Source organism: Phodopus roborovskii, unplaced genomic scaffold (assembly GCF_943737965.1).
Source record: "Phodopus roborovskii unplaced genomic scaffold, PHOROB, whole genome shotgun sequence".
Lineage (NCBI taxonomy): Eukaryota > Metazoa > Chordata > Mammalia > Rodentia > Cricetidae > Phodopus > Phodopus roborovskii.
Genome location: NW_026126460.1, coordinates 2,445,850 through 2,458,087, shown reverse-complemented (window position 1 = coordinate 2,458,087; position 12,238 = coordinate 2,445,850). Strand labels below are relative to the sequence as shown.

The 12,238-nt window shown below is 42.4% G+C and overlaps 1 protein-coding gene across 1 annotated transcript; it reads left to right on the top strand.

The window, feature by feature from the left end:
• Window positions 1-9,285: 9,285 nt before the first annotated feature.
• On the top strand, window positions 9,286-10,762 carry CUNH2orf66 (chromosome unknown C2orf66 homolog). Its single transcript, XM_051190170.1, has 2 exons — window positions 9,286-9,461; window positions 10,583-10,762. Exons 1-2 carry the CDS (start codon window positions 9,339-9,341, stop codon window positions 10,760-10,762), a joined length of 303 nt encoding a protein of 100 aa, XP_051046127.1. The 5' UTR covers window positions 9,286-9,338.
• The last annotated feature ends 1,476 nt before the right edge of the window (window positions 10,763-12,238 follow it).

The following is a 12,238-nucleotide window of genomic DNA, read 5'->3' as shown; positions in this document are numbered from 1 at the left end:
TAAAAATTAAAACTTCTTCAGGAGATGGTGTTGGGAAAAGTGCTGCTGTACATGCGCTAGCATGCACCATGCTTCAGACATGCAGTCACAGCATGGCAGGTATCTCTTGTGAATATGATATGGATATATATGTATCTCTATAAACTAGGGAATGAAATCCAGGGCCATATAGAGAGGATACTCTATCATGATCAAGCAAGACTGATTTCACAAATGCAACATAGTTTTATAATTTCAAAATAAATCAGTACAACGAACTTCAAGACCATCCTTGGCTACATACTGACTTTGTTGCCAACATAGAATATATTTTCATATATCCACATATATCAGTAGTGTGTGACAAAGTGTTTATAACACAGATACAGAGACATTTAGAGGAGACTATGCTCCCCATAAATTGAAGATCTCTGCTTATCAAAAGAACAAGCTAATGACAGAAATATTTGCAGGAAATATTTCTGAAAGGGGCTTCTTATTAGAACCTGTAAAAGTCCATAGCTTATAATGGAACATAAAATATTCCCCCCTTTTTAAAAAGTACAACTTTTACTTACTCACAAGCTGCAGTACAAAGGAAAGACAAAATTGAAATATAGTCTCCTGAATGGAAGGAAATATCTGACAACTGTTGATCAAATAAGGGATTCATATCCAGAATTTAAATGGAATTCGATGGCAAACAAAACAAAGCAACAAATCAGTTAAATGAATAAATTATCTGAATAGACATTGCTCAAAAGAAGATAAATGATTGAGTATATGACAAACTGTTTTGCATCACCTCATTAGGAATATAAACATGAAACCCAAATGTGATGGTGTTGTGCCTGCCACAGGTAGAATGGCTTTGTGCTGGCTTCTCATTGTTGTGGCAAAATGCTGAGATGCTCAAAAGAGGAAGTTCATTCTGGCTCAATTTTGGAGATCTTGTGCTAGGCTTCAGTCTATGACTCCACCGTTTTCGGTCTGAGTTGAGGTGGAATATCATGGCAGCAGAGGCATGTGGTAGACACTAACCATATCACCATGGCCAGTCAGCAGAGAGGGGACCAGGAAAAGGTACCATCTCCTTGGCATGCTCTAGAGACCTACTTGCTTTAACTAGACCCCTTCCCACCCCACGTTCCCACCAGCTGCCCATGATCTGGTGACTGGATTAAACAGTGGTCACATCCCTGGCCACCTATCTTATCTCCAGTTACTTCCCCAAAGCTCCACCCCCAGATGTTGCTGCATTGGGGACCAAGCCCACTGCACCTTAGGCTTCGGGGGACAGTTCAGCTCTACACTGTCTGTGTGTGTATGTACATATATGTGTGTGTATATGTGTATGTATATGTATATATGTATATATGTGTGTGTTTATGCATGTATGTACATATATGTATATGTACTCACATATACATACTTATGTGTGTACACACATGTACATGTACTCCCATATATGCATATATACATACATGCATATATGTACACCCATATATATGCACACACATATATGTACACCCCATACACACACACACTAAAATACCAGTCAACACGGAAAACAGAAATTCCATCTTTGCTGCATCCTGCATGGAACTGAGGATGTCAGGTTGAAGTGAAACAAACCACAGAGCCACGTGCTTTCCTGGCTCATCTGCACACGGTGCTGACTGCATAGACCAGGGAGAATAGTGCTTTCAAAGCTGGGAGGGAAGGAGAAGAAGACAGGGACAGAGAGAGTGGTTAATGGGGAAAAAAGGCAGACCCTGACAGGGAACAGCTCATAATGTTCTGTGTGGCATGGGGGAACCTCTGGCTCTGGCTGATGACGCCTGACTGTATAATTCAAAAGAGAAGATTTTGAATGTTTTCCGACACAAATGATAGCATGATATCATGGGATCTGCCTGAGGCTGCTGCCATTTTGGATGTGGTTTTACCTGCTGCAGCCTCTTACCATGCAGACTCGCGGGCTAGAGGAATGGTAGGTGGAAGTGTGCACCCCTCAGAGAAGTCCTGTCTGGCAGCAGCGGGAGGCTGTCTCTTGGAAAAGGAACCAGATACTGCTGAGGTAGGTTTCCCAAGGGCATCTTGTGAGGACAGGAGTCACCTCGGTCCTTACATTACCCAGCCCTCCACATACAGGGTTCCTGAAGCCACAGCACCCAGCCTTACCTCCCCTCACTGCCTCAGCCTGACAGGGAGAAACACAGAGGGTAATACTACCCAGGACTCACAGGGCCTTGTTTGTGACCATGTCCCTTCCCTCACTCTTCCTCTCTGTGGGTCATGGCTGCAGCCTGATAGGCAGGTGGACTTGAGAGTCCAAGGGAGTGGCATTCCCACTAGGCTGGGGGCAATAAATGAAGCAGTGGGTCTGAAAAACTAAGAAGAGGGAAGAAAGAAAGAAGGGAGTCAGTCAGTGAGGTGAGGCATCTGCCAAGCATCCTGACCTGATTGTTGTACAGCGTGGAAACATACTGAAGCATCCCAGAGTGCTGTGTCAATTCAGTGTCTTAAATATTAGCTGGGCGGTGGTGGTGCACGCCTTTAATCTCAGCACTCAGGAGGCAGAGACCGGCGGATCTCTGTGAGTTTGAGGACAGTCTGGTCTACTGAGGGAGTTCCAGGACAGGCTCCAGAGCTACAAACACACACAGAGAGAAATATAGTGTGTGTGTGTGTGTGTGTGTGTGTGTGTGTGATATTTCACAAGTCTTAATAACAAATCAGAAGTTTCCTCTAGAGTAAATAGATGTGAATTTTAAAAACAGACATCAGCAGGCACTATTAGCCGAAACAGGGTCTACGATTAGGATGACATAGTCTTTGTGAGAGACTTTTTGAGGACTTTCTCAGAGGCAGGCTGGAAAGAGAAGTACAAAGGAGGCCCCTTGTCCCCTTTGATTTACCATTCAGATGCAGTGGATTCATCATCACTTGGGAAGGGTTGGTTTGGGTTTTGGGTGATGACTTCCCTTGGGACAAAGGCTTACTGGTTCTGTCTCAGTGCTCACAACTGATGAGCAGTACAAAGAGACCCATTTGCCCAATTATTCCCCACAATACCCAAAGAAATACCTGTCTGAACTTGTCCTCATTTTTTTCCTTCCTTGAAATGACTCTTTTCATCTTATAAAATATGTACTTGGAAATGTGGGGTTCTATTTTAAAATGGCATTTTTCTCCAGATAGTTATTAAGTAACTCTTCTAATGGGTTAAAATGTATGGCACACTACAAAATTCTGACTCACAAATGAGGTCTCATGTAATTTAGTTGCCAGATAAGAACCCACCTCCCATCTGTTTTGTAAAAAAAACAAACTGTTTCAAAAGTACAGGTTTGCCCCTCATCAACTGTATGTTGAGTAATAAAAAAAAGCTCAGCTCCAAGGTGAGTCCTAGGTCTCCCCATGATTCCTGCCATCTCCCCATTCCCTGTCTCCTCCTTTACCTGTGTTTGCTGTTAAAAATTAACAAAATCCAGGAGACTTAGACAACAGAAATATATTCTCTCCTTTCTAGAGGGAGAAGTCATTGATCTATATCATGGAGCCCAAATGTAGGTGTGGGCCACAGCCCAATGGAGACTGGGGAAAATGATTAGCCCCTTTGCTCTTACAGACTCTCATTAGCTGCTTGCATTCTGTGGCTTGTGGCTGCATCACTCGGGTCTTCAAGGCTGTGCATCATCAAATCTTTCAAATGTCTGTGATCCTATATTCTTTCCTCAGTGTGACTGAAATCTTCCTGTCCCTGTCTTTTGTAAGGGCAAATGATCACATTGATGGCCCACCTATGTAACTCAGTATGATTTTATGTCTTAACTCATATCTACAGAGACCCTTTTCACAAATAAAGTAGCATTTGAGGTTTGAAGGCCTGATGTCCTTGACATTTTTAGCCTATCACACCTCCCAGTACCTCAGAACACTGGGGCTAATGTAGAACCTAGGGAGCCCAGGTCCTCGGAATGTAAGGTTTAAATGTGTTCTTCCAGGTTCCCTTGAAGCCCTGAATGATCTCAGAATCCTTCATGGAATTTTTTCTCATGAAGTTCCTATTCCTTTGAAATCCGAGGTGCACTCTCACCCAGACCCAAACTCCTACAGAAACACTGTTGGATTTACACTGTACATCAAGCTAGGAAGTAAGTCTTGGAAACTTAATCTCTCTCTATTAGTCTCCTCTGAATGCGTGAAATGAAATGAATGGGGTCTGCTCACATGGGTGGTGAATAAGCTAACAGTGATATGTGACATGGCCACCCAATAGATGACTGATGGGAAGCATATGTTCAAGAGATACCATGTTCGCTGTCTTACACCAGGAGGACAAGGCATCCTTTTGGTTCTGTGATAAACTAGAAATTAGTTGAAAAGGCCTATAGAAGCCAATGTGTCCCAACTTCATAACAGAAAGTCTGAGCAGCAATTCCCGATGGCCTTTCAAGTTCCAGGAGAGTTTCATGGCAGGATGTTCCACAGAGAACCAGCAGCTTCCATGTGCCTGGGAAAGACACAAAAACGACTGCTTTGCACCTGCAAGGATGGGGAGCAAACTGCCAAGAATGGCTACCCCAGACAACTCTAATATCACTCAACTTGGACTTTGTAGATTCATGTTATGGTTAGGCAACTGACATTTCATTCCCCTCCTGTGTTGTGGACGACAACCATCTCTACAACTGTTCAAGAGCATGGTGGCTTTGTACTTAATGCCTTTGCTTTCTTTATGAGTTGGCCATGAGCCTATGGGGACAACAGGTGGAAGGCTGTAGCTTAGAAGAGATTTGGTTCTGTGATGAATGGAGGAAGTCCTGAGTGAGTATGTAAGGAGTGGATGAAGTTCTGAGTGGATGTGCGTTTTTGGCATAAGGTTAGCCATGTCAAGGACACCAGTGTGTCAAACCCATGGCAGTAGGAAGACTTCCTCAGGTGAGGCTCAATGGGCTGGCAAAACTTTCCACTGGCTCACATATGAATGTTGATGGTGTATGTAGTAACTGCCAACCACAACTTCTCTCAGATGGCTGTAGCCTGAGACTGCAGCCTTCCAGAGAACTACAGGGATTGGTTAAACCCACACCTCCTTGTTAGGCTGTTTACCATAAGCCCACCTCAGTGGTACAATCATATGCCTTTTCAATTCAGGCAGCCAAAATAAACACTGAGATTTGGGCTGCTGTCATTGCCTTCCCCCAGAACAAGCACAACCCACCTGATCCCAGCTTTTCTGGAAGTACATCTTTGTGCCTTCCCTTCCCAGTCTTTATTCCCCTGTTGCCCCACTCAGATTTCTAGAGCCAAGCCATGTTGGGCATAGCATGTTTCAGTGTGAAGTTGACGCTCGATGGACTTGTAATGGTCATTACTGTCAGTTTGTCAGGATTTAGAACCACACATATCCATATGGGAATTTGTACACTGGGCTAATCACAGTTGGAAGACCCACCCTGAAGGCAGGTGATGTCATTCCATGGGCTGCTGTCCCAGACTGAATGAAAAGGAAAACTTGAGCTGACTGCATCATTCATCTCTCTCTGCCTCTGACTGGATCCCATGTGACCATCATGGTCTCCTCATTTAGCTCAGGTTCTGCAGCATCTGAGACTCTAGCTTCCAGGACTGGCTCACACTCTGGTCCACTGAGACAAAAACAATTGTAACATACTTTATGTGAAGGGTGCTCTTTTACCCTTTACTGCAAGATTTAAAATCACATGGGCCCCCACGCTTCTGCTGCGTGACTGAATCTCCTCTTTAGCAATCTTTAAACTACACAGATGGCAAGAAACACTAGAGCAGGTGCTTCTCAGATGCAAGTGAAATTGTGAAGGTCAATGCCATTTGGTCACAAATACTCAGAATTGGTACCGCTAAAAGGGACAAATGCTGTGGAGGTTTGGATAACAATCACCCACCCCATAGGCTCATGTTTGAATGTATGGTCACCAATTAGTGGAATTCTTTGGGGGAATAGTAGGAAGTATGACCTTATTTTGAAAACTTTGAAGTTTCAAACGCTCACAGCATGCTCAATCTCACTTGTTTTCTCTGCCTACAACTCCCTCTGCAACTTGTAGATGTGAGCTCTCAGCTACTTCTCTAGCACCATGCCTGCCTGCCTGCCTGCCTGCCTGCCATGCTCCCCACCATCGTGATAATGGACTAACCCTCTGAAACTGTAAGCCAGCCCCCAATTAAGGACTTTTTTTTGTGAGTTTATTTAGAAAGGGGAGTGAGGGGGGAAGGAGGAAACACAGAGACACTGGGAACAGAAGAGAAGAGAAGAGAAGAGAGGAGGGGGTAGAGGAAGGGGGGAGAGAGAGCGAGCATGCGAGCTAAATGCTTTCTTTTATAAGTTGTTTGGTAATGGTGTTCCTTCATGGCAGTAGAACAGTAACTAAGACAAATGCTTAACCATTCTGTTAACCATTCGCATTCTCTCTCTCTCTCCCTCTCCCTCTCCCTCCCTCCCTCCCTCCCTCTCTCTCTCTCTCTCTCTCTCTCTCTCTCTCTCTCTCTCTCTCTCTCTCTCTCTCTCTCTGTCCTTTATCCACAATTAATTATAAATATCCACTAGCCACTATTGCTATATTCAGGAAAAAGTGTCAGCCATCGATGGCACATTTCTGCTCTTTAAACAGAGACTTCAGAAACAAACACCTGTAACTCCAGTTGTTCTGGGGGCTGACACAGAATGATCACAGAGCCTGAGTCACAAGCAAGACCCTGTGTCAAGATAAGAGCTAAAACTTAAAAGGGCCTGAGGGTGTAGGAAGCAGAGCACGTGCCTGTGTGGGGCCCTGTGCTCCATTCCCTGCACTCAAAAACCAACTGGAAAAGAACAGGTGTGTTTGTGCTAGATACCAGCTTAAGCTGTTTAGATGTTTAGAAGTCTCCAGTCACTTCTTAGCATTTCTTGCAGTAGTGATTTTATGCTCCAGCTGCCTTTCCACCCCCTCTCCCACCTCAGGTGCCCCCTCTGTCTCTCGTCTGACCAGCTAAGTTAATTTCAGCTGCTTAAAGGCTCTCTTTTCCGCTCAGCACAGCTGCTCGGCTTGCTTGAAAGCCACTTCCTGTCCTCCTGAGGTTGCCTAGGTAATCATAATCAATTGACTAGATGGCCGGTCACTTTCTCACACAAGCTTTCTCTGACCCTTGAGAATGAATCATATCCCCAATTCTAGACTTTCTCCCCATGGGAATTGTCATCACGAAACTGGGTATAGTCGTATAGACCTGCAATCCAGGACTCCACTCCGAGGCTGAAGCAGAAGGATCCCCAGTTCATGGACAGACGGACATTGTCTCAAAACCACCAGGGGTTGGGAATATAGCTCAGTGGTAGGTTGCTTGTCTATTATATACAGGCTCCTGGATTCATCTGACAATGCCACAAAAAGTTGCCACCATCTGAACGATGTACAGAATAGTGATGGAGTAAATGCTGGTCTTCTGTTCAGCTTTGGTCATTGAAGGCAGGGACTTTACCATTTTGCCCTCAACGTTTAGTGCAATGCCTCACACACAGTAAGGACTCAGTAACAATGGGCCAGGTGTGGTGGTACATATTATACTCACTGCACCCACGAGACTGAAGCAGGAAGATTGCCTGTTTGAGACTATATAGTGGGATCCTGTCTCAAAAATTAAAAAAGAAAAAAAGAAAAGAAAAAAGGAAAAAACATCTGCTGATTGAACAAAAAAAATGAACAAATGAATGTCATAAATTTGTTCCTAGTCAAGGTAGCAAAGCTGAAACAATAGCCAGTTTTTTGTTTGTTTGAGACAGGGTCTCAAGTATTCAAGGCTGGTCTCAACTACAAAATGTAACCTAGGCTGTCGTTAAATGGCTGATCATCCTATCTCTACCTCCCAAGTGCTGAGATTATAGGCTTGTCCCACCTTGACAACCACAGCCAATTATTGTAATTTACAGTTCTGATCACTAGACTTCTGAACAATGAACTTGTCCTGAATTTCATTCTGAATCATTGGAACCACGGCAAATTCACAAGCCATCGAGTCCAATTTCTCTGCCCTACCATTTCCTTCAGATGGCTCTTATTTAGCAAGGGGATGCTGTAGGTATAGTCATTTTTTCATTTTCCTGTGTAGTGTATGCTGTCTGGATGCTTCATCTCGAATGGGTTATTATAATAAACCATGCCACTATTTCTAAGAAGAAGATACCATGTGGAGGTCAAAAAGAGCAATTTTGTCTTTTGCAATAGCGTTTCTTCTTCAAAAATGCTGCTACTTTGAAAACTGACACCTCTCAAAGTACATCTTATTAGATGGATAATCATCATCATATTCCCAGTCTAAACATGAGAAAAGAGACAGCTACTTTGCTGTGTGGAAGTGGCTCGTGTGTTTTATAAAATTCATGTAATATGGCCAGTGGTTCCCGAAGCAGCTGATGTACTTAAAAGATAAATAGGTTACCCCTGAAGATGCTGGGAGACATGCCTCTCAAGGGTCTCTGTGCCATGGATGAAAACAGAATCATTATTTCTGAACTGCCTGTGCTCACGTCAGTGGCTCCTCTTGCAGCCTGTCCACTGGTTATAAGAACCGGGGAATCACTGGCAGATCATAGGCGGGGGCCAGGTGAAGCCAAACTCTTGGTAAGCTTTACAGCCTTTGTCTGTGTTTCAGCTTCCTTGTAACAACCTGAGATGGAAAATAATCTCTACTTATGCTGCTGTGGGATGTGTCTATCTGAGAGGTGTATGTCTGGGGCAGTTCTCAGTTTATGGTACTTTAATCTTTTTTGTTGCTATTTTAAATTCTTCTTTTCTATCTCCTCTTCCTTCAATTCTCTTCCTCCTCATTTTTCTCCCCCTCTCTTTGTATCTGTCTTTCTCTCTCTCTCTTTTTGTAGAAGCAGGGATTGAACCCAGGGCTCTGTGGGTGCTAAGCAATCACTCTACCATAGAGGTATACCCCAGCCAAAGCACGTTCTATTCTCTACTGTTTTATTTCCACTTAAAAAAAAATAATCTGCTGACTCAAGACACAGATTTTTAGACTTAAGATTTTTATTTTAAATTTTGCACTTTTTTAGAGACTACATAATTTAAAGATGCAGATGGCATACCTATACTTTTTAGGTACAGTCACCTTGCTTTACTCAGTACAGTATAGTGTTTCCATCATTGTGAAGTGTTTTAAGCTAGTCCACTAAATTTCAAGAGCTTCATTTGCAGACAAACCAAAAAAATGTTTATAAAATTTAGGCAAACCAATATGCTATTTCTTCCCCCTTTATCTGCCTGGATCCTTGCTTCTTTCTCTTCTGACTGTCCCAGTGACCATAGTTTCCCCTTTTATACAGCGCCATGTCCAAAGCACCCCTCCTGCTGCTCTGGGCTGCCCTGGTACTGACCAGCCATGTGTATGGAACCATGCTGAGAAATGAAGATTCATGGAAGCCACTGAGCAACCCCAGAAACAGAGAACTGGTAAGAACACACCTGGGGAACATCGGCTGAGGGATGCAGCTGGCACCTTTCAATGATTATATGTAGGCAACTAAGGGTTGAGAATATTCTCATCAGGACAGCACTAAATTTTGCTTTCCTAGTAGCTGGCATCCTAACATTTCTTTAAGTTACATTTGTTTATATACGGAGAAACAAGTGTAGCATAGAAGTGAGTTTATACATATACAATACATCACATTTGTAAGTGGTCTTATATATCCACCAACATTAGAGCATTGATTCTAATATGCAAACAATATGAAAAGAGTATTGGGACTTGACTTTGTTTCAGAAAGCTCACCTAGCATGCACAAACCTGGGTTTGGAACAGCAGAAAAAGGGAGAAGGGAGAGAGAGAGACAGACACACACACACACACACACATGCAGAGACAGAGAGAGAGAGAGAGGAAAGGGAAAGCAAGAGAGAATCACTTTGTGATGATAAAACAGATATCCCACTACAGCATTTGCAAAACTTTATTTGCAGAAACTGGAAGTGGACCCTGGGTAGTTGTCGATTTCAAGCATACAGATACCTAGAAACAGAATTCAAAATATCAATAAAATACTCTATACCTAGATCAACATTATTGTTGCCATGACTATTTCAAATGTAGGTTTTTCTAAAGAAAGTGATGTGAGCTACAACAAGGTGGGTTAGGAGCCATCAAGCACAGCTGTTAATTTGCTAAAAGGTATCTGAAAAAGAGACAGTGATCCAGGAGAGTAACTGGGCTCCCCTCAGGCAGAGGAGAAAGGGAGCTGACCACCATGGAGTTTGGTTTCATCTCTCACCTTGCTGGTCAGAGAAGGTTCACAGAGTGTCTGCCTGATGTATGATTAATTGTTTATGCCTTCCCTAATTTGCCACCAAGAATGTTGAACTGTCTTGTGAGAGCTGAAATGTCAGAAAGCAGGCAGACTTAGAAAGAAACAGGAGAAGCTTAAAGTCATTCTAGATCGTCAGCGTCCTGCCTCTCTGGTTAGTGTTTAAGTCAGTTCAGGGAGAAGAAAGGCAGGGAAATAAACAGAGGACAGAGGGGCTCTGGGCACTTGGATGCTTCATTTAAAGGCACTGAGCATTTTCTTTGTCTCTAGTTTTTCAGAAGCCTCCTGGCCTATTTTAGGGGCAGAGGACTTGATCTTGAGAGACTTCCAAAAGCCTTCTCCATGAATGAGGACTCCAGACCTCTCTCTTTGCAGGCGGAACATATTGCTTCTGCGTTTGCAGACTACGAGGAACACAAAAACTCCCTCCCTAGTTCCCATAAAGGCTGAGCCCAGGTACTGCTGCTCCTTCTGACCCAGGGTCTGTTCAAGCACACAGCCACGCAGGAGAGATTTTGAAAAGATTTTTTAGAATTTGGTCCTCAGTTTTGAATATACTCATCACTATTAAATATTTAGATTTTGCTCAGGCATTTCATAGTCTGGTTTTTAAAATAAGTGATAGTAATGATGTTGAAGCATAGCTTTCTAGAGAGAAGCGCATTAAAATCATAGAATTGTCAGTCTTACAAAGACCTTTAAATTAAAGAAAGAGCACAGGGCCTTAGGTATGCATTTTTTTTCCAGGCCTGGTCATATAGGTAAGTTATATAGAAAACTATATGTAAAGAGATATGTTAATTACTCAGAATAAATGGGAAAGTTAAAAGAGTAGTTATTTTGAAGGAAAAATGTTGTGCATATCTTTGATCTTGAATTTCCTCACTTAGAAAAGCAAGTTACACTATTAGCAAAGACAGCATTTTTCTTATAGGAAAACATTTAAAATGTATTTATAGTTAAGATTTGAAGTTCATTTTTTGCATTATCAAGCAAATAGGTATGGTTTTAGAAGCAGCAGGTATGCTATATTCAAAATGTTATTATTTTAGCTTGTTTAGCTGACCAATAAAAGTAATGGGGTCATAATTAAATCCTTCCCAATTTTTTCCAAAGTGCATGCATTTCTTGTGAGTTAGTAACCACTGTTCTTTATTGCATTTGTAGAAGGCTTCCCATGATTAATTCCCTTGAATATGACAGGAGATGGTTGTTATTCTAAAAAGATGGAATTTAACTTGTGGAATATGAGAAAATAAAATAGGGCAAACTATGACATCAAGGAGCCTTCTCTTGAATGTTTTTCCATGCAGAGACTCTAGGGAGTCTAAGACAGAGTGCAGTTACTCCCATTGTAATGCCTGCTCAGTGTGAAGTGATGTCATCACTACTACACTACTAAACTCTAGCTCATACGATAACTCAGAGAAAACAAGATAAATACTCCTGTGATGTGGATGAGGGATTGCCTAAGGACAGAAGGCAAAGCACACAGAAAGAACTTATCTTTGTAGAGGAGACAGCTTCCCTTGTGTCTGGATTATGAGTCCCTCATTCAGCTGTTTCTGTTACTGATTTGGCTTCGTTGTATCAAATGCTCACTATTGTCCTACACTGTGAGTCTCTCTTGCTTTTTCAGGTGTCGCCATGTTACAGTTAGAGAGAAGCTTTTCAGTAGAAAATTCAACTACGGCTGAAGTCTTGCGTGTGTTTTCCCTTCCATACTAGTCAGTAGTTACTTTATTTTACATTTCCAGATTTTACCTGTAAACAGTTGGACTTTTGGAACATATAATACTGACATGAATATTTCAGGAGTATTTTTCCCTTTCATGACCTTAATTATTGAGTGGAAGATTGCATGTATCTGAAGGACCTACAAAAATACCACAGGTGAAATGAAATAATTTTCCAAATTAGTTATTT